The 21,070-nt window shown below is 45.8% G+C and overlaps 2 protein-coding genes across 3 annotated transcripts in view; both read right to left on the bottom strand.

Moving 5' to 3' along the window:
- fech (ferrochelatase) overlaps positions 1 to 5,119 on the bottom strand; it is a 13,640-nt gene extending 8,521 nt beyond the window's left edge. Inside the window, exons 1-3 of the mRNA XM_069688310.1 lie at positions 4,918 to 5,119; positions 3,361 to 3,451; positions 769 to 888 (exon numbers count right to left, since the gene is read on the bottom strand). Of these exons, the coding sequence (XP_069544411.1) occupies positions 769 to 888; positions 3,361 to 3,451; positions 4,918 to 4,957 (251 nt within the window). The 5' untranslated portion in view covers positions 4,958 to 5,119. The remainder of the gene's footprint in view (positions 1 to 768; positions 889 to 3,360; positions 3,452 to 4,917) is intronic.
- A 2,741-nt stretch (positions 5,120 to 7,860) lies between these two features.
- nars1 (asparaginyl-tRNA synthetase 1) lies at positions 7,861 to 19,826 on the bottom strand. 2 transcript variants are annotated; one of them, XM_069688308.1, is made up of 15 exons: positions 19,654 to 19,826; positions 15,704 to 15,786; positions 15,503 to 15,568; positions 15,221 to 15,313; positions 14,952 to 15,041; positions 14,647 to 14,725; positions 14,466 to 14,536; positions 13,528 to 13,614; positions 12,824 to 13,045; positions 12,076 to 12,275; positions 11,141 to 11,276; positions 10,885 to 10,998; positions 9,895 to 10,026; positions 9,145 to 9,276; positions 7,861 to 9,025 (listed from the first exon to the last, which is right to left on the bottom strand). In XM_069688308.1, exons 1-15 carry the CDS (start codon positions 19,694 to 19,696, stop codon positions 8,894 to 8,896), a joined length of 1,680 nt encoding a protein of 559 aa, XP_069544409.1. In that variant the 5' UTR covers positions 19,697 to 19,826; the 3' UTR covers positions 7,861 to 8,893. The 2 variants fall into 2 exon arrangements, with proteins under 2 accessions (XP_069544409.1, XP_069544410.1); XM_069688309.1 differs by having other exon boundaries at positions 19,675 to 19,826.
- Between the last annotated feature and the right edge of the window lie 1,244 nt (positions 19,827 to 21,070).

Below are 21,070 nucleotides of genomic sequence, written 5' to 3'. Positions count from 1 at the left end.
AGGCAGCTGTGAGGCTGGACAGCGCTTTGACCCAACGACCACACCTTCACCCTCTCGGCTGATGATGCAAACAACGCAGAGCTGAAGCTGAAGGCACCTCATTAACCATCAACGGATGTGTTGGACAGACAGAAATCATGACCTGCTGATGGTGTTCCAGCTGCCAGAAACCCAAACCTCATCTGTACTGCTGCTCTGAACCACAGAGGGGAGTTCCTGTTCCTGTTACATCACCAAACGTTAAGAAACCAAGAGGACTGTGTGACTGAAACCTGTTGAGTCGAGTACCTCAGAGAACGGAGTCACAACAGGATCACACCGCCGGGAAGAAAAGATCACACGGCTGAAAACTGTCATCTCCGGTCACGACAAGATTCTGCTTCATTTTCAGGCGGCAGAGAAGAACAACGGCTTTAAGAGGATCGGGGCAGTCACAGAATGAACCAAGGAGCTTTTTTTTTCTTTCCTTCTCAGCGTTGGTTCAATATCAGTTATTATGAAACCAAGAAACTCGAAGCAGAGCTGCTATGAAACAAAGACGTGTTGACGTCACTCATCATTCTGTTGCTCCAGAAAAAAAAGATCTCAACATTTAGTGCTCGTCGCTGCAAACGCTCAAATACTGATGACTGCTTTTATTTGTTTTTAAAAAACTGTGTGTGTGTGTGTGTGTGTGTGTGTGTGTGTGTGTGTGTGTGTGTGTGTGTGTGTGTGTGTGTGTGTGTGTGTGTGTGTGTGTGTGTGTGTGTGTGTGTGAACAGTGCATACTTCTGCACAGGGAGCGTCATCAGGTCTGTGTCCATGAAGAGCCGCCGCAGGAAGTCGTGAACATCTTCTAGTTTCTCAGGTCCTCCCATGTTGAGCATCAGGATGCCCGTCTTCGGTTTCCTGCAGACAGGAAACACGATCACGATCAATAATTAATATTCAACACTGCCTCAAGTCCCCCACAGAGATACACTGAACTTATTGATTAATAATGTCTCGGAATATGTTGCATTTGAAGCGAAGCTGCGTTATAATGTTTATTACGTAATAACGTGATTATAATAACAACAGAAAACAGGAGAACTTTCCTACTAAGATACAGTTTATTGATAATAACTGTCTCAAGGACATCCTCTACACTTAATAATCAACTTTATTTATGAAGCACCTTTCAAAACCAGGGTTACTAGTTAACACAAGAAAATAAGATTATAAAACAATATTAAGGTATAAAAACACAGAGGTCAGCTGAGTGGAGCGTTTAATGCAGCGAACCAGGAAGCAGCTAATGTCAGCGAGTTTAGTTTGAGGTGAATGCTGATTGGTTAAAGGATTCTCCAATACTTTCAAAATGAACCCGAAGTCTGGAAATGACACTTGTGTCTGGTACCAGCAGGCTGCGGGGAAGGCAGTCCTTCAAAAGGCCATCGTCACCGTCACAAACTCCGCCCCCACAATAATAATGAAGGAGGAGATAATGTGCATCACGTGAAGCCGTTACGACTGCTTTGATTTGACGTTTCATCACGGGCACCAAAACACAGAGGAAAGTTCAAAATTCTCCAGAGATCCCGTGTTGTGTTTGACCGCTGCATCGAGACGGGACAGGATTTCAGCTTCAGATGATTTTATGCCCCATTTTAAAATTATTTTTAATTTTGAGCATTAAAAACATCCCATAATGTGGGCCTGATGAAATAACATGAGAGACAAGCCGAGCAGAGAACAAGAACAACTCAAGACAAAAACCTTCTTTGCATCCAAAAGGCTCAACAACCGAGCAGCAGCACGGTTTTCACCCAGATGTGAAACGTTTGACAGAAAACTAGAAGAAAAGTGTCCCGAGCGGCCGGACACAACTCGGAGGGTCGAGACACGCTCGTCATCTCCAATATGACCAAAGTCCAGCCGTCTGAACACAATACCAAACAAACACGTCGTCTGGTCTCTGAAAGCAGGATGAGCTCAACTAACTGCGGTCAGATTCTCACAACACTCAATGAAAGCACCGAGACGTCAGCTGTGACATCTTCTGATGAGCTCGTTACGTAAAACCTTGACCGCCTCGACTCCGCTGGAAAACAGGATCAGTCTGAAATGCTTTAAATCCTCCGATCCGACGTTACTGCAGGTTTCACAGTAACGTGAACGCTCACGTGCTTCACTTCTGCTTCTCTACATACTTTGAGCTTTTTAAAGCCCTGAAAGAATCTGCAGCCTCATTCAGAGCTCTCGTTTGGCTCAAAACTTCAGAAGACCAGGATTCTTGCGGGCCGTGATGAAGACAGATGTGAGCAGATGTTGACGGACGGTTTGAGATTTTATACTCGATCAACCTCGTTCTGATGTGAATGGATGGAAAGCTCGTTAGTAAAAACACCAAACATTGTCCGGTCGCAGCTTCTTTCTGTTTGTTGATTGAATAACTTTTACGTTTTAGGACTTAAAAGCCGACAACCAGCATCAGACATCTTTCAGACGCGTGGGACGACTCAACTGATGTCCTCACTTTGTCCAAGAAAGCAAAGTGACCAAAGCCTCTTCCGGCTTCTTTCCTTCTGTTTTGTTTTTTATTCACCTCGTCTGTAATTTGTGACACACATCAGACCCACGGCTGTGGAAGAAGCCCCGCCCCCTCACACAGTTCACTTATCTTTCTCTTCAACCGACATTCATTAGTACACATAATGTGGTCCAAAATCTGTCAGTGTTTGGAGTGATGCTGTCAGACAACAAAGAGACGGCCGAGGTGACAGGTGTCATTCAACATGCAGCCAGGGTTGAGTGTGTGTGTGTGTGTGTGTGTGTGTGTGTGTGTGTGTGTGTGTGTGTGTGTGTGTGTGTGTGTGTGTGTGTGTGTGTGTGTGTGTGTGTGTGTGTGTGTGTGTGTGTGTGTGTGTGTGTGTGTGTGTGTGTGTGTGTGTGTGTGTGTGTGTGTGTGTGTGTGTGTGTGTGTGTGTGTGTGTGTGTGTGTGTGTGTGTGTGTGTGTGTGTGTGTGTGTGTGTGTGTGTGTGTGTGTGTGTGTGTGTGTGTGTGTGTGTGTGTGTGTGTGTGTGTGTGTGTGTGTGTGTGTGTGTGTGTGTGTGTGTGTGTGTGTGTGTGTGTGTGTGTGTGTGTGTGTGTGTGTGTGTGTGTGTGTGTGTGTGTATGTGTGTGTGTGTGTGTGTGTGTGTGTGTGTGTGTGTGTGTGTGTGTGTGTGTGTGTGTGTGTGTGTGTGTGTGTGTGTGTGTGTGTGTGTGTGTGTGTGTGAGTGTGTGTGTGTGTGTGTGTGTGTGTGTGTGTGTGTGTGTGTGTGTGTGTGTGTGTGTGTAGTATGTGTGTGTGTGTGTGTGTGTGTGTGTGTGTGTGTGTGTGTGTGTGTGTGTCAGACCTGTTCTCCTGTGTTTCTGGAGTCACCGTCTGGGCCAAAGCAGCCACAGTGGATCGTCTCCTCACACTCAGACTGACGCTGCTTCTGGCAACTAAAGCAGAAGAAGAAGAAAATCATTTATCCATCATTTTATTTAATTAAGTCTCATTGTGTTCAGTGTGAATTTAAATATTGAGCTCAGTCATCCAAAACAAACATGAGTAAAGTGAGAGATTCAAGTTGTCCAAACTGTCATGACGTGTGCTGAGTGTCCTTACACTTCAATATCATCAGCACGGTGTGAAACAAACACGAGAGCTCCAGAGGACAAGAGACACGGAGACAACATGTGATTCATGGAAATCCACTCAGGACGCGAGGAGCCGGCTTCACTTTCATAACTCCGGCTGCAGTACCCTCACGCGCCGCCAGGAGGCCCCGCAGATTACGCAAGTTCACAAAATTGCAATTGTGTAACTATAAATCTTCTTCTTCTTCTTCTTCTTCTTCTTCTTCTTCTTCTTCTTCTTCTCGCTGTAAACGGACACGACTCGTATTTCCGGAAGCTCAGACTGCTCCTGAATGTGTGAAGTCCATTATGTAACATCAACTGGAAACTGTAAGATTGTGCGACGTCAAAACACGAGAATCAGCTACGAGCCAGCTGATTATAACACTTCCGCTGGTCTACAAAATAAAAGCAGCTTAATGCAAATACTGACGTTTCGAAAGAACCAAGTGGAAAACACGGTCAAACATCACGACACTGCGGTCCCTAAAGCAGGACAAAGGACATACAAGTCGATGTTTCAAGGGAAATGTGCATTATCGTTGCAGCCATGGTTTTATTGTGAAAGTCCTGACAGGAAGTTGCGTTTCCGTATCCACGCTAACTTAACGAACGTTTACGAAATGTTGACGTTAATGTCAGCGGCATGTTGGGGAGCTTTCACGGCGTTACACCGGAGAGGTGGCCGACATCAACCTCCGAAGGAGCGGAGCCCGGTCTAACAGGAGGAACGTTCAGGTTCCCCCGGGTCTAAGAGGAGGACCGTTCAGGTTCCCCTCAGGCTAACAGGAGGAACGTTCAGGTTCCCCCGGGTCTAACAGGAGGAACGTTCAGGTTCCCCCGGGTCTAACAGGAGGACCGTTCAGGTTCCCCTCAGGCTAACAGGAGGAACGTTCAGGTTCCCCCGGGTCTAACAGGAGGAACGTTCAGGTTCCCCCGGGTCTAACAGGAGGAACGTTCAGGTTCCCCCGGGTCTAACAGGAGGAACGTTCAGGTTCCCCCTGGTCTAAGAGGAGGACCGTTCAGGTCCCCCCTGGTCTAAGAGGAGGACCGTTCAGGTTCCCCCGGGTCTAACAGGAGGACCGTTCAGGTTCCCCCGGGTCTAACAGGAGGACCGTTCAGGTTCCCCCGGGTCTAAGAGGAGGACCGTTCAGGTTCCCCCGGGTCTAAGAGGAGGACCGTTCAGGTTCCCCCGGGTCTAAGAGGAGGACCGTTCAGGTTCCCCCGGGTCTAAGAGGAGGACCGTTCAGGTTCCCCTCAGGCTAACTTAGCCGCACTGTCTCACTCACGTCGGGCGAGGCGCCCCGCGCTCCCCAGGGCTGCCATCATGTTTCTTCTGCCGATTAAAGTCTGTGTTCCCGCTGAAAAGGAGGCCGGATCCCGGATCCCGGATCCCGGAGCTCTCTGGACCCACGGAGTACCTGCTGGCCGGTCCGAGGTGACTGTGAGATTCCTTCAGCTCCGCCGGCTGGTTGTCGTCACGTCTGTCACGTTTTAAGAGATACGTTCAGCACTTCCGCTCTCCAATTTCAAAATAAAACGGAACCCCTGGTTGACGCAACACAAGTTGTAGACCGACGTTTTTATTTGACTTACCTTCTCTTCCTTTAAAGTAACACTGCAATTTGTGTCACTTTTGTATGACCTTTATTTTGTATATTTGCATTTGTTTTGAAGAAGTGTCCTGCATTTTGTATTACATTTTTAAAATAGACAAAAATAAACTTAAAACTGTGTAACTCCATCATTTTACTAGTACAAATGAAAAGAAAAGTATTTGGGAAATGGGAGCTGACATTTTATGGGGGGGGACTATGCCAAATAAAAAGGAAAATTAAAATATAAAGAAAATGTTTTTTATTTGAATTCAATTAAAAGAAAAACATTTCAAGCTCTGACATTTTATTGGAGTTTGCATCTTAGTTTCAATAGTTCTGCTGAGGAGGCTATATAATTTACAGTTTTACCATAATATTCATTGTTGTGTTAAACAAGTATTTGTTTTTAACACTTTTGCTTTTACTGTTTTTGGGGAGGGCGTGACGAATGTTTTATTATGGAGAGGATTTGGGCAAACTTCCGGTCGGACGCTTGCTTACTCTGACCTGTTTGACGCGAAGTCCTTATCTTATTTTGACGTCACATGTACGTTGTCTAAATTGTAAGATAACTCCGCCCATGGTCAGTGCCGGCCACGCCCACTTTAGACAGTGCGTGTTCTAAGATAATATCAGTGCAGAGGTCGGTCTCTTCTGTGTAACCTGTTCGTACCTCATGAAGGAACATCTGCAGCAGAGAACATTTCTGTTGTTGTTCCTGTTTACGTCTGCATTCAAACCCACAAAAACATTTAGGAGTCAAGTGAGAACAAAATGTTTTCAATTTGCAGCCAAAAAGTTTCGTTTTATGAGCAAAACTCTTACAACTCTTACTTCTGTGACCAAAACTATCAAAACTGGAAGAGCAAAGAATTTAATTCTCAGTTTATTTGTTTTTACTTACAAACTTGAGTTTCAATTGCAGTGTGAGAAATTTGCTTTCAAAACTATATTTTTTTTTTTTTTTGCATAATAAAGACAGAAATACCTTCATAAAGTGTCCAATTACATTTAAAAGGTCTATATATGTGTTCGGGTTGTCCGTCCATCCGTCCATCCCATTCTTTCGAAAGCGATATCTCAAAAACACATAAAGGGAATTTGGTCAAACTTGGTAAAACCATTTACTTGATACCAAAGATGAACCGATTCCATTTTGAAGGGGAAAGGCCAAAGGTCAAGGTCAGTGTGACCTCAGGTTCCCCTTATCTGACTTTCTGCGGGGCTGTTTGGGTGTCTCTCAGATAACGATCCCTTTTATTCCCTTTTATTCTCAAAATAAAGTAACTCACCTGTGACTGGTGAGAATATATCACCGAAGGATGGAGAGTCAGATTAAGATGAGAATTAAAGGTGGAAATGAACATGTTTGTTTTTTTAAAGTACTGTTATGAAAGTGATTATTGATCGAAGCAGTGCTGACATTTAACCACCGGCTCTGATGGAAGAAAACTGGACTTTGTGATCCTAAAAAGCAAAACAATAGAAAACATTTGAACTTCCTGGAAAACACTTCTCTAAGCTCAACAAAGGTTTCAGATAAACAAAGGACGTCTCTTTTGAAACGCAGACATTCCTCTTCAATGATTCCAGTTGATCCAGAACAACGAGCTGCATTTCCTTCTTCCTTCTAGAAATTACAGGAACGGAGAAGCAAGTTGAAGAGGAACTGTGTCCGAACAAACACACAAAGAAGGAAGTCCTCACGTCCAACCAACTTCCCTCTGAGAAGGCAAAAGTCCACTTTGAACTTCTCTTCAGTCTCTTCTCATCCGTCGAGGTCAGTCGGAGGCCGAAGTGAACATTTAGTCCAGATATGTAGAAAGTTATTCCACTTCATGATTTGAACCCTCTCGAGTATTTCACTTGCTGTAAAGAAGATTGAAAGTTCCCCGTAACAAACATCACGAGAAGGAAGCTGCTTTGAAGCATTTCAAGAAAAGATACTAAACACTGAGGTCTGTCGGCGGGTCGGAGACTTCATGCCGAATATCAGAAACATGACTTTCATCTTTTCACCTTCGCACATCTGAGAAAAGACTCAACGTTAAAATGTGTTTGTACATGAATGAAACGAACGGTGTGAAATAAGCAAAGCAATAAACTGGAGATTTCTCCTGTTGTTCAATAACAAGAATCTTTTGCCTTAAAAAAAGTGTTTCACATGTAAATTTACTGTTTTATTGCTTTTGTAAAACACTTTGCATGTTTAAAATGAGTCACATACAGAAACTCCATCAGACAAAAAGGGAAATAAAGAAAATGAAAGTCGATTGTCAGATTAAATATTCAGCAGTTGAGCAACTTGTTTTGGTATAAATTACCTTTCAAAATAAAAGCGTGATCTGAAAATAGAAACTAAATGATCTAAACAGCCGAACTGAAAAAAAAAAAAAAACCTCAAACAAACTCGCGTTTCAATCACATTTTATTTAAGTGCAGTTTAATGAGGCAAAGTTTTGTTCTGATGAAAAGGCCGAGCAGACGAACACAATGAAACCCTCGACGTCACGTTTCTGAACCAGCCATCATCTTCATGTGACGGACCGACCGCTGCCGACGGGTCACTTCCTGCTGACGGGTCACTTCCTGCTGAGCTCTACATGAAGGAAGGAAGTCAAATGTTCCCCAGAAGAAGAGCTGCTTCTCCGAATGAACTTCACTCAACTGCAGAGAGGAAGTCAGGATGGAGGGAGGAGCAGTGTGTGTGTGTGTGTGTGTGTGTGTGTGTGTGTGTGTGTGTGTGTGTGTGAGTGTGTGTGTGTGTGTGTGTGAGAGTGTGTGTGTGAGAGTGTGTGTGTGTGTGTGTGTGTGTGTGTGTGTGTGTGTGTGTGTGTGTGTGTGTGTGTGTGTGTGTGTGTGTGTAATATATTTTGTAAATATTGCAATGCTCACATGATATTTTTCTGTCTGGTGTCTCCAGAAGAACACGGCTGACACTCAGTGAATCTGTTTTCCTTCCTGAGTCAGACTTCATGTTTCTGAAGTTTTTTCAGCTTCAAACTTTTGAAATGATTTTGATTTGAACTTTTCAAAGTTTGATCGTCTTTTGTCAAAAGAAATCTGAAATGAACTTGAACCTGAACGCTGGTTACTTTGAAGGCTGACGTAAGAGCTGCAAGTCTAAAAGGAAAAGTAACCTCAACCTGAATGGATGGTTTGAATAAATAAAACTTAAGGAGGGGAAAGTTATTATTCTGCAGCATTCAAGCTGAGGATTTGCAGATACGACAGAATTAGAGTCGACAGCAACGAGCGTCTTCAGAGGCAGAAAACACCCGTTTCCAAGTCACAGAACAAAACCAGGACGAAGCTGTTAAGTTTGAGGCGGAGCACATCGGGAGGGACGGCCAACATCGTGTTCACTTTTATCTCCTCGTAATTTTGGTTTAAAACAGAAAATCATACAGTTACAGCCACAAAACTATGAAGTCTGATATTTGATTTAATATGAAGCATCACTTTTTTTTTTATGGCCAACAGAGCTGCTGCCACATGCTGGTTACCGAAGCGTGGATGGGTGGGTATGTCTCTGTGTGTGTGTGTGTGTGTGTGTGTGTGTGTGTGTGTGTGTGTGTGTGTGTGTGTGTGTGTGTGTGTGTGTGTGTGTGTGTGTGTGTGTGTGTGTGTGTGTGAGTGAGGGGGGGGGGGTAGTTGGGGGGCATTCTCAGGGCCGGCAGCGCTGGATGAATCTTGGGTACAGGCAGACGTCTCTGATGTGATGTCTGTTCAGCAGCCAGGTGAGGAAACGCTCCAGACCCAGACCGTAACCACCATGAGGACATGAGCCGTACTTCCTCTGAAACACACACACACAGAGACACAGAGACACACACACACAGTAAGAGTGAGGCCATGAGAGAGGACAGGTTGAGAGAATCCAGATGTGTCCGTGTCCCAGCGTCCTGCGTGTCCTACCTGGTCGGTGTACCAGTAGTAAGGTGTCGGGTCGATTTCCTCCCTCTTGTATCCATCCAGCAGCTCCTCAGCGTCCCAGATACGCATCGAGCCCCCGACGATTTCGCCGACGTTTGGCATCAACACGTCGACCTAAAAATCAGAAACAGACCTTTATTTCCAAGTTCTGTTTTATAATAATAAATATGTAAATATCTGGTCAGAATTTGTTTCTGACTCGCTCGTGCTTTCATTGAATTGCAATCCGTTCTTTTGAGTTCACTGTCGATGAAACTCTCAGATGCTTCCAGTACGACTTGATTATTCACTGATTTAATTAGTCTTTAATTGGAGATGGGAATCAAACAGAGGCCCCACCATTTGTTATTATGACGAGATTTAAGTCACGATTTTAAACATTTTGCGATATGCTGAGTAATCAGAATAACAAACATGGCAATTTAAATATCAATTATGTCCCCAAAGGAAAACTTTATCAATATCTGAAATCTGATGTTTATTTATTATTCCTGCAGCAAACAGACAGACGGAGCGACACCGTGTTCGCTGCCGGCATCTGACCCATGTTTTATTGATAATATACTTGGCGTCTGTGTATTGATACAACACGGAAAATATGGTGATAAGATGCTGCATCCGCCTCCACCTCAGATAAACATGGAAACATGGAGCTGTTCCTAAAACAGCTGCTGTGGACACTCGTCCTTGAGGCTAAACGTGCGACTCCAGCGGGGTCGGTGACGGTCGTACCGACTCGGTGAGCCGTCGGTCCTCCGGGCAGCGCATCATGTAGAAGGACTTGATCTCAGCCGGGAAGCGACAGAGCAGGATGGTCTCATTGATGGCGTCCGTCATCAACCTCTCAGGAGCCTCGGGGATGTCCTGAAACAAAGAAAGAGGCACGACAAGTCAAAACCAAGCAAAAAGGTTCCACGTACAAACATAAAACCACGTTAATACAAAGTCAAACCTTCCTTGATTTTCTATTTTCCCAAAAAAAGATGAATCTTAATTATTGACTAAAGGCCTAATAATCACAAAATAGATTTGATTTTTTTATTTTATACACTTTATTAATCTCCGAGGGGAAATGTCTTCACTACAGCAGGGGGGCTCTCAGGGGGAGATGCTGCAGCAGGCTGCCACTAGTGCAGCGCCAGGTAACCTGACCTGAGGTGCATGTTTTTGGATGATGGGAGGAAGCCGGAGAACCCGGAGAGAACCCACGCAAGCACAGGGAGAACATGCAAACTCACACAGAAAGGCCCAGGACCGGATTCGAACCCGGAACCTTTTTGCTGTGAGGTGACAGTGCTAACCACTGCACCACCGTGCTGCCCTAAACAACACAATCAGATTGAACACAGTATTATGATTGATTAGCAACATACTGAATGTGGTGAAAAACTCCTGAACACAGTTTGTGTTTCTGCTGTTTGAGCTGAAGTGACCAGCAGGTGCAGCAGCGCCCTCTACAGGTGTGACGGAGCACTGCAGCTGCTGACGATCTGATGAGCAGCTCCTCACTTCAACTGAACACAATCAACTTCAGCAATAGTTCAACCTTCAGACCTTTGACTGCCTGCTACACAACTACACACCCACACAACTGCACGTGTGTGTGTGTGTGTGTGTGTGTGTGTGTGTGTGTGTGTGTGTGTGTGTGTGTGTGTGTGTGTGTGTGTGTGTGTGTGTGTGTGTGTGTGTGTGTGTGTGTGTGTGTGTGTGTGTGTGTGTGACCTCTCCAAACTCGTAGTAGGATCCGTCGTCCTTCTTGACGTCGTGCTCTCGGAGCCACTCGATGGCTTCGGTGTAGTTCATCCTCTTGAACGGCCTCTTGGGAGGTTTGAAGTTCTGAAAAAAAACATCATCAAACAAAAGAAAATATGAACTTCAACATCATTGTTCCAACCAAACACGAAGACTGTGCGATGAAAGGCTCCAGAACAGTTATTCAAATCCTCCTTCAGTTTGAACGTGTTTCAGCGTGTCGTACCGGGTTGATGTCGTACAGCAGCTGTGCGGCCGGAGACTTCAGCACTCGGTCCACCACGTCACACACCAGCTCCTCCAGTCGGCTCAGCAGATCCTCGAAGGAGATGAAGGGACACTCGGCCTCGATGTGAGTGTACCTGAGCACAGGAAATAATGTGGACAGACGTAAGTAATCGAGGGCAGGAGACAGAAAACAATCCACAAACAGTGATAAACATGATGGTTTTTACTACTATTAGCTTTATTTAAACAATCTGTCGAAGTGCATTTAGAGTCAAAATCCACTTAACTACAAATAATCTGCATGCAAAGTAACATTATCCAAATCTGTCATTGTTTGGCAGTAAAGAAATGTTTTCATCAATGTTAAGAGGAGATTGTCAAGAATCTGGAAATATCTGAACCATGTTTGTGGGACATTGTACGACTCAGCAATTTGAAAACAACATGTGCTTTAGTTCCTGAAGGAAAATAAATGTCCGTTTTCTTTCTTTGTGAGCTGCTTCAAGACACCAACAACAATGTGGTCTGAAACCAGCAAAGGAAGTGTGAGACGGAGGCCTGAGACTCCCTTGTACTGTGTGTGTGTGTGTGTGTGTGTGTGTGTGAGTGAGTGAGTGAGTGAGTGAGTGAGTGAGTGTGTGTGTGTGTGTGTGTGTGTGTGTGTGTGTGTGTGTGTGTGTGTGTGTGTGTGTGTGTGTGTGTGTGTGTGTGACCAACAGAACAGGAAACCACCGCCGGATCAGATAAACACACGAGTTTGTCGGGTTCGTCGTTCATTTTAAATCCAGGAGACGTTTTCTTTCCTAAACCGGAGACCAAACAGGAACCAGGACGCTGTAACAGTCTGAATAACCACTCACACTTATAACCGCCCTGTGAATACACGGACGTCCCTCGGGTGTTCGTCGTTACCGCGGCGATGAGCTGACTCACTCTGACAGGTGTCTGCGGGTGCGGGACTGCTCGGCCCGGTAGGACTGGGCGATGCAGAAGGTGTCTCCGAGGGCCGGGATGCAGGTCTCCAGGTAGAGCTGCGAGGACTGCGTCAGGTACGCCTCCTCGCCAAAGTAGTTCAGGTTGAAGAGCGTGGAGCCGCCCTCCACCTGAGTCTGCACCAGGGTGGGAGGAGTGATCTGCACCGGGGACAACAAACAAACAAACAAACAGCAGTTACAGAGTGTGTGATCCAGAGCGGGTTGGTGAAGGACATTACTGGAGAAACTGATCTCTGATCTGAAGCCTCACTGCGTCGTCTCTCACCTGCAGTCACAGCTGCATTAAGTTACTGCAACATTTCTTTGTACTGATCCTTCAAATTAAAAGTATCCCACACTCGGTAACTTTTATTGTGAAGTTCTGCTCCTCTGCTGCAGCTGCTCTGAGTTTTTCCTGTGCTTGCTGTTACCATGGCAACCATTAGGTGTTTACAAGTCCATCAGACCGACATGTTAGGGATTATAAGTTTATTCAGGAACTCCTTTCCTCCTCCTCCTCCTCCCCTCCCCTCCTCCGACGTCTCTCTCTCTCTCTCTGCGTTGCATCAAATGCATTTGTAGGTTTGTTCACTTTCAGTTTGGTGCATTTTGAGTTATAATTAATAAACTGTGTAAAGAGACACACGAGCTAACGATGAGAAACCTCCTCCATCTTGTTCTGCTGATGTTAAAGCTGCGAGCTTCACCTCGTAGTATCCGGAGCTGAAGAAGTGGTCCCTGAAGCACTGAGTGACGGTGGAGCGGACTCGCAGGATCTTGGAGACGTTCTCTCCTCTGATCAGCATGTGTCGGTTGTTCAGCTGGACGTCCACGTCCGACTCTTCGTTCAGCAGGTTGTCGGCGCCGCCGGCCGGAGCTAAGCCAATCAGCTCCCAGAAGTCGCAGTGCAGCTCGTGGCCTCCGGGCGCCTGCAGGAGGACGAGAGCAGAAGTGAGCCAACGACTCTCACGTGTCCGAGTCGCATCCACGAGCATTACTGATTAATAAGTCCTCATCCATGTCAGAGAAGTTCAGTTTCACACTGGAAAAAGATGTTTGGCTCAGTAGTTCCCTTCCTCATGAGAAACAAACTGTTTCTGAACCCAGTTTTGGTTCAAACTTCAATTTAGAGCTGCAATTAATATTCATTCTCATCACAGGTTCATTTTCAGTCGATAAAGTTTCAGTTGAAGATGTGTTCTGATGTCCATCAGTCAAACACCCCAAAACATTTTATTTAAAAAAAACAAAAAAAGGGAAAGAAAAGCAGCAAATTCGACCACTAAAATCTAATGATGGTTTCAACGGGATCATTATTTGTGTGATTACAGAGCTGCTGTGTTTATATTCAGCGAGCAGGTTAATACAGCGGATGGAAACGTCCTGGTTAAACGGCAGCAGGTGTGTTTACCTGTTTCCCTTCAGGAACTGCGGTGACGGTCCCGTAGAGAGCGACAGTACTCTCCGTGGACAACATCAGGCCGTTGTAGCACTGACACTAAACACAAGACAAAACACCAGGTCGTCACAATCACTGTGAAAAATATGTTTGAAGTGCAGCAAACCAGCTGTAGCTCCTCTCAGGTGATCTGCTGGAACAATCACGTGTCTGCTTGAAAAGATTTACTTGAATTGTTACACAAGTCCCTCCAGATGTTGATGTTGCGATCCCAATAATTAACGCAAATTCAAGCAGACTGCATTATTTGTGAGCTTGCAATTTTTTTTTATTCCCGTGATTTTTCTGCAAAAATCGTCGTCATCAGAATCTGAGCTGAAAGTATTAACGACATAAAGAAAATCTTTTCAAATAAAACTGACTTTATTAACAATAACTCCTCATTTCACCAGAAAGTCTCTGTTCCTGTTTTCATCTCTAAATAAAACTCTCTTCACGGAGGAAACCAGAACAAGAGGAGAAACAGGAAGTGACGGGGTTTGTGGGAAATGTGTTCTTCACATTAAAATGATGATTAAATGTTTGTGATCAGAGGAAGTGATTCCATATTACTGGATGTTAAATGAGTTTTGTCCACACGTCCAGTTGTCAGAGACGTCTCTTTGTTGGTTTCATCCAGCAGGTCTATGTGTTGAATGAACATGAATTAAACAGCATCTAAAGCTCTTATTTTGAAAGGCTGATGTAGTCCTTGTTTCTATATTCCAGTCACAGACGCTCTGTTCTGGAAACATACGCAGCTTTTAGGACCTTTTAGGAGATTTTCTGCTACAAAAATCAAACATTTTTGATCGTAACAATCCCAGAAAACCTCTGCAGGGACTTGTTATCTACAAACATGAACTACATGAACAAGTCAGTACAAAGTGTAAAAAGTAATAAAGTTGTACCAGCTGATCCGACAGGACACACTGGAGGAAACCAGTTCCGTCTCTCAGCACGATGAACATCAGGTTCTTCCCTGAAGGAGACAAAAAAAATCAAATCAAATCAACAGTAAATCAAAGTGACAGTTTAAATCTGTTAACCGTCTTCACACTCAGCAGTTGGATTTGTTCTGGTGCTCCTCACCTTGTCTCCGGAGGCGATGAACCCATCCGAACACTTTGACTCTCTGGCCTCTCTTCGGCTCCAGCTGATGGATTTTAACCTGGAAAAACACAGTCGACATCTTCAGGTCATTAAACATGAAGAGGAATCACGAGGTCTCACTCAGAAGTTTCTGGTAAAAATGTAAATGTGTCTGAAGGACACAACTGAATATCTGCTCATATTTGTTAACAGTTTTAAGACGGCTTGTGCTGTTTGTGCTACATCATTAAAACATAAGACGCTCGTCATCTCTGAACACAACCCGCTGTGATTGGTTAACCGACCGTCTCGGGCTCCGGCAGGCTGACGTCCTTCATGAGGACGATCTTCTTGGCTTCTTCCAGATTCTTCTCTCTCCTCTCGGTGTCGTCAGCCTGCACGACAAACACAACACTGAAAGAAGCTGAACACGAGATAAACAAGAATAACACGTCGGAAAACTGCACAGGGAACCGAGTACGTCCATCCTGGACCGTTTTTGGACTCGCCGGTGGAGGAAACATCACGAAGAAGCACAGCGAATACTTATAGAAGCGAATACTGGAACACAAACCTCCTTCTTCTCTTTGGTGTCGCTCTTCATCTGCTCGCGGTTGAAGGCCTTCTTCGCGTTCTTCATCTGCGTCTTAGAGATCACCGCCCAACGCTGAGCGACACCAAGACAAGACGCAACAAAACAAGACGAGCAGGTGGGTGGAGAGACAAAGATTTAATGTTTAATAAAAAGAAAAATATATAATGTGAGAGAACAGCTGTGGTTGGAAATCCTGCAAAAAAGAGGATTTCTATCGATTGAATGTAACACAAGATAAGATAATAAAAAGCTGCAACCAACCTCTCCCTCCTTCTGGGACTCCACGAAGATGGTCGGGAAAGGCTCCTTCCCAGTGAACAGCAGCGCCTGTGAGCATTCGGTCAGAAACACAGTGAGGTGCAGCGCCATCTACTGTTCAAACATCATCCCTGCTTCTCCGTTACGAACGGTAATAAGGAGGCACTTTTAACATCACACACCTGAAGTACAAACACAACCTACCTGCAGAGGAGTTTTGAAGGGTTTCTGCTGCGTGCCGTCTGCGTCCTGGTCGCTGCCACATTTGTCCGACACGTACAGCTCACCTGAGAAAACAGAGACGCAGTGAGACTCACCTGTCGGAGCCCTGCATTCATAACTGTCAGGAAAACACTTGTTATTCAAGAGTTACGTCACAGACATGTTTTTTTTGTTTGATGGCTTCTCACAATGATGACATCATCACCGGATCGCAACGATTTGAGTCGACTGCAACTCTTTCTGCATCATCGTGAGAACCGTTTTCCATTCATCTCATTTCTTTTCTATTTTTTTAAAGGTTCCTTTATATCTGGTTTTATATGAAACACCATGTAATTTTCTTTCTGTGAAGCACTTTGAGCTGCATTTCTAAAGGTGCAATACAAAGTAACTTTTTTATTATTATTATCCGAAACTGAAACTAACAGAGATGTCTGCTTTCCACCATTATTTCAGTTTTGGATCTCGTTATTCTTCTTCTGTGGTTTAATGAGTAAAGAATCAGAGCCACCAACTGTTTACATCTGTACTCTCCTCAACAGTCCTAACAACAGGAAAACATTCATGAGAAGTCCAGTTCTGTGAATACTATTAGCTAAATTATCACAAAGTCAATCGACTAATGTCGAGACAGCTCCTGTGTCTGTATGACGTCACTAATTCCAACCAGACCCTAAAACAGGTGTGTGGAGGGTCTGCTGTCAACCCTGCCTGATCACCAACCCGGACCGGAGGGGGAGGGTGGAGTCACTAACACGAACCGGAGGGTGGAGTCACTAACCCGAACCAGAGGGTGGAGTCACTAACCCGGACTGGAGGGTGGAGTCACTAACCCGGACCGGAGGGGGAGGGTGGAGTCACTAACCCGGACTGGAGGGTGGAGTCACTAACCCGAACCGGAGGGTGGAGTCACTAACCCAGACCGGAGGGAGAGGGTGGAGTCACTAACCCGGACTGGAGGGTGGAGTCACTAACCCGAACTGGAGGGGGAGGGTGGAGTCACTAACCCAGACCGGAGGGGGAGGGTGGAGTCACTAACCTGAACTGGAGGGGGAGGGTGGAGTCACTAACCCGGATCGGAGGGTGGAGTCACTAACCCGAACTGGAGGGGGAGGGTGGAGTCACTAACCCGGACCGGAGGGTGGAGTCACTAACCCGAACCGGAGGGTGGAGTCACTAACCCAGACCGGAGGGAGAGGGTGGAGTCACTAATCCGGACTGGAGGGTGGAGTCACTAACCCGAACTGGAGGGGGAGGGTGGAGTCACGAACCCGGACCGGAGGGGGAGGGTGGAGTCACTAACCCGAACCGGAGGGGGAGGGTGGAGTCACTAACCCAGACCGGAGGGGGAGGGTGGAGTCACTAACCCGGACCGGAGGGGGAGGATGGAATCACGAACCCGGACCGGAGGGGGAGGGTGGAGTCACTAACCCGGACCGGAAGGGGAGGGTGGAGTCACGAACCCGGACCGGAGGGGGAGGGTGGAGTCACTAAGCCGGACCGGAGGGGAGGGTGGAGTCACTAACCCGGACCGGAGGGGGAGGGTGGAGTCACTAACCCGGACCAGAGGGTGGAGTCACGAACCCGGACCGGAGGGGGAGGGTGGAGTCACTAACCCGAACTGGAGGGGGAGGGTGGAGTCACCCGGACCGGAGGGGGAGGATGGAATCACGAACCCGGAGGGTGGGGGAGGGTGGGGTCACTAAGCCGGACCGGAGGGTGGAGTCACTAACCCGGACCAGAGGGTGGAGTCACGAACCTGGACCGGAGGGGGAAGGTGGAGTCACTAACCCGGACCGGAGGGGGAGAGTGGAGTCACGAACCCGGACCGGAGAGTGGAGTCACTAACCCGGACCGGAGAGTGGAGTCACGAACCCGGACCGGAAGGGGAGGGTGGAGTCACTAACCCGGACCGGAGGGGGAGGGTGGAGTCACGAACCCGGACCGGAGGGGGAGGGTGGAGTCACTAAGCTGGACCGGAGGGTGGAGTCACTAACCCGGACCAGAGGGTGGAGTCACTAACCCGGACCGGAGGGGGAGGGTGGAGTCACTAACCCGGACCGGAGAGTGGAGTCACTAACCCGGACCGGAGGGGGAGAGTGGAGTCACGAATCCGGACCGGAGGGGGAGGGTGGAGTCACTAACCCGGACCGGAGGGGGAGGGTGGAGTCACGAACCTGGACCGGAGGGGGAGGGTGGAGTCACTAACCCGGACCAGAGGGTGGAGTCACTAACCCGGACCGGAGGGGGAGAGTGGAGTCACGAACCCGGACCGGAGGGGGAGGGTGGAGTCACTAACCCGGACCGGAGGGGGAGGGTGGAGTCACGAACCCGGACCGGAGGGGGGGGGTGGGGTCACTAAGCCGGACCGGAGGGTGGAGTCACTAACCCGGACCAGAAGGTGGAGTCACGAACCCGGACCGGAGGGGGAGGGTGGAGTCACTAATGTGGCCCGGAGGGGGAGGGTGGAGTCACGAACCCGGACCGGAGGGGGGGGGGTCACTAAGCCGGACCGGAGGGTGGAGTCACTAACCCGGACCAGAAGGTGGAGTCACGAACCCGGACCGGAGGGGGAGGGTGGAGTCACTAATGTGGCCCGGAGGGGGAGGGTGGAGTCACTAATGTGGCCCGGAGGGGGAGGGTGGAGTCACTAATGTGGCCCGGAGGGGGAGGGTGGAGTCACTAATGTGGCCCGGAGGGGGAGGGTGGAGTCACTAATGTGGCCCGACTTCGTTCCTCCTTCAACAACATCCTCATAACGAAAATTACCGAGACGTTTGTCTCGATGTTATCAGGAGACAAACATGAGAAACGAAAGAGAAAGTCGATCCGGTGTTTCTACCAGATCATGTAGTAGTAGTAGTATTGGTATTAGTAGGATTAGTAGTAGTAGTAGTAGTAGTATTAGTAGGATTAGTAGTAGTATTAGTAGGTAGGTAGGTAGGTATATACTTTATTAATCCCCGAGGGGAAATTTTTTCGCCACAGCAGCATACATACAGGAGCAATAATAGAAACAATAGAATAAAATAATAATAGAATAGAATAATATAATGGAAAAGCAATAAAATAAAAAATATAAATATAAAATATAAAATGCACAGTACATACAGTATATATACAGTACATTAAATATCTATATATATTATATACAACAAATAGTAGTATTAGTAGTAATAGTAGTAGTATTAGTAATAGTAGTAGTATTAGTAGTAGTATTAGTAGTAGTATTATTATTATTAGTAGTAATAGTAGTAGTATTAGTAGTAATAGTAGTAGTAGTATTAGTAGTAGTAGTAATAGTAGTAGTAGTAGTAATAGTAGTAATATTAGTATTAGTAGTAATAGTAGTAGTATTAGTAGTAAAAGTAGTAGTATTAGTAGTAGTATTAGTAATAGTAGTAGTATTAGTAGTAATAGTAGTAGTATTAGTAGTAATAGTAGTAGTAATAGTAGTAGTATTAATAGTAGTAGTAGTATTAGTAGTAGTATTAATAGTATTAGTATTAGTAGTAATAGTAGTAGTATTAGTAGTAATAGTAGTAGTATTAGTAGTAATAGTAGTAGTAGTAGTATTAGTAGTACTCATGAAGTGAAGGTCACAGATCTCTCTTCTTATTTTATATTACAATCATGAAAACAGTACATTAATAAAACAGGGCGGTTTCAGACTGATCCTTGACTGACAGCTGTCATATAATCCAAACACGGGTTTGATCTCGTCCGTGAACCCAGTCAGTGTGTTAACAGGTTGTATGAACGGATATAAACCGGATATCGATCCGGTGACCGACAGAATCAAAAACCGCGTCAGCTAACATGCTAACATGCTAACCTGCTATAAAATAACTGATGCAATCAGCAGGACACATGACTGTGGAGGCTAGCTGTAGCTAGCTACAGCGGGCTACAGCGGGCTTTCTCTTCCTTACCCACTGAGATTTGTTCCACACCTTTTGTTATCTCCGTCGCCATGTCGTCTCCGGTTCAACGACAGCCCGCTCGAGAGGAAACTGGACAACTTTGATTCAGAGAAACGGGTAAATGAAGCCTCGACGGTCCGTCGGCGTCTGCTGGTCCGATCAAACAACCTGACGTCAGAAGGGGCGGGGGGACTGGTCCCCTACGCTGATTGGCCAGCGTGGCAACGTCACTTCCCAAAACGATCAACCTGATTGGTGGAGGACTTTGTCCGCCAATAAAAAGATCCGCGAGCATCTCAGCACGAATCAAACCCAAAACCGGTTATTTTTTTAAGGCAATTTTTTATTTCACTCTCAAATTAAAAAATTTAAAGATGATGTTAAAAACTCTCAAACGGATTAATACTGAGAAAATTAACAAAACTGTCCAACTGTAGAGAGAAAGAGGAATAATGTGCTATTTTATATATCTGATATATATATCAGAGCACTGCTTTGATTGGAGGAATCCTGTCTGACGTCACGGTGAGCGTGTTGCGTCACTTCCTGTCTACAAACATTGTGACTCGTGTCACTTCTCTGTTATTTCAGCTTCTTTTCCTGAATTAAACGCATCTCAACTCTCTCCACACTTCTTCTAATCTCAAGTTAAAACTCACGCTTGCAGGGTTGAGGCCAGGACGCAGAGCTGCAGTCTTACAGCTCCTCGGCAGCTTCTTCAGAGCTGTCACTCACCCAAAACATTCAACATCCTATAGAGGTTGTGTCTGTACCCAGACCACCTATATTTAAAAAACTCAAGGAAAGATCTATCAATAGAAAGGTAATAAAAATTGATCCTACCAAATTAATGGATCAAAGAAATCTGACAATTAAAAGCAGATTATTAAATATGAGATCTGTAGAGACTGCAGAGTTCATGGAAAGAAGCTGTGATGATCCCAATCAGGAAACCAGGTAAAGACTCATCAAACCCAACAAATTATAGACCCATAGCACTAACATCTCATGTAGGTCAGATTATGGAGAGGATGATAACATAGATTAACATTTTATATGGAGACCAGGGGAATGATAACACCTCATCAAAGTGGGTTTCAGAAAGGTAGAGGAACTATGGACCCAATTATTTGTTTAGAAACAGAAGTCCAAAAAGCCCAGGTAAATAAGGAGGCAGTGATGGCGGTGTTTTCTGATGTGGAGAAGGCGTATGATATGGTTTGGAAGGAGGGTTGTTGAGTGGATTAAATATGATGGGAATAGGTGGCAGAGTATATAATTGGATTAAAGACTTTTTACTTGACAGATTTATTCAAGTCAGAATTGGGACAGCACTATGGAGAAGATACCCGGTAGAGAACGGGACACCTCAGGGTGGTGTAATCAGTCCGATACTGTTCTCCATCATGATAAATGATGTGTTCCT

This window comes from Brachyistius frenatus, unplaced genomic scaffold (assembly GCF_029030835.1).
Source record: "Brachyistius frenatus isolate BFR_SWC_R1_liver_20210118 unplaced genomic scaffold, ASM2903083v1 Contig_559, whole genome shotgun sequence".
Taxonomy (NCBI): Eukaryota; Metazoa; Chordata; class Actinopteri; family Embiotocidae; genus Brachyistius; species Brachyistius frenatus.
Note: the sequence above shows the minus strand (reverse complement) of the source record. Positions and strands in the feature narration are given on the sequence as shown.

Coding starts and splice junctions, on each gene's coding strand:
- nars1 (XM_069688308.1), bottom strand. CDS start 19,696: ATGGCGACGGAGATAACAAAAGGTGTGGAACAAATCTCAGTGG. Junction 14,726..14,951: donor GCCTGCCGGAGCCCGAGACG/GTCGGTTAACCA, acceptor GTGTTTTTCCAG/GTTAAAATCCATCAGCTGGA. Junction 13,615..14,465: donor GTGTCCTGTCGGATCAGCTG/GTACAACTTTAT, acceptor TCTTGTGTTTAG/TGTCAGTGCTACAACGGCCT.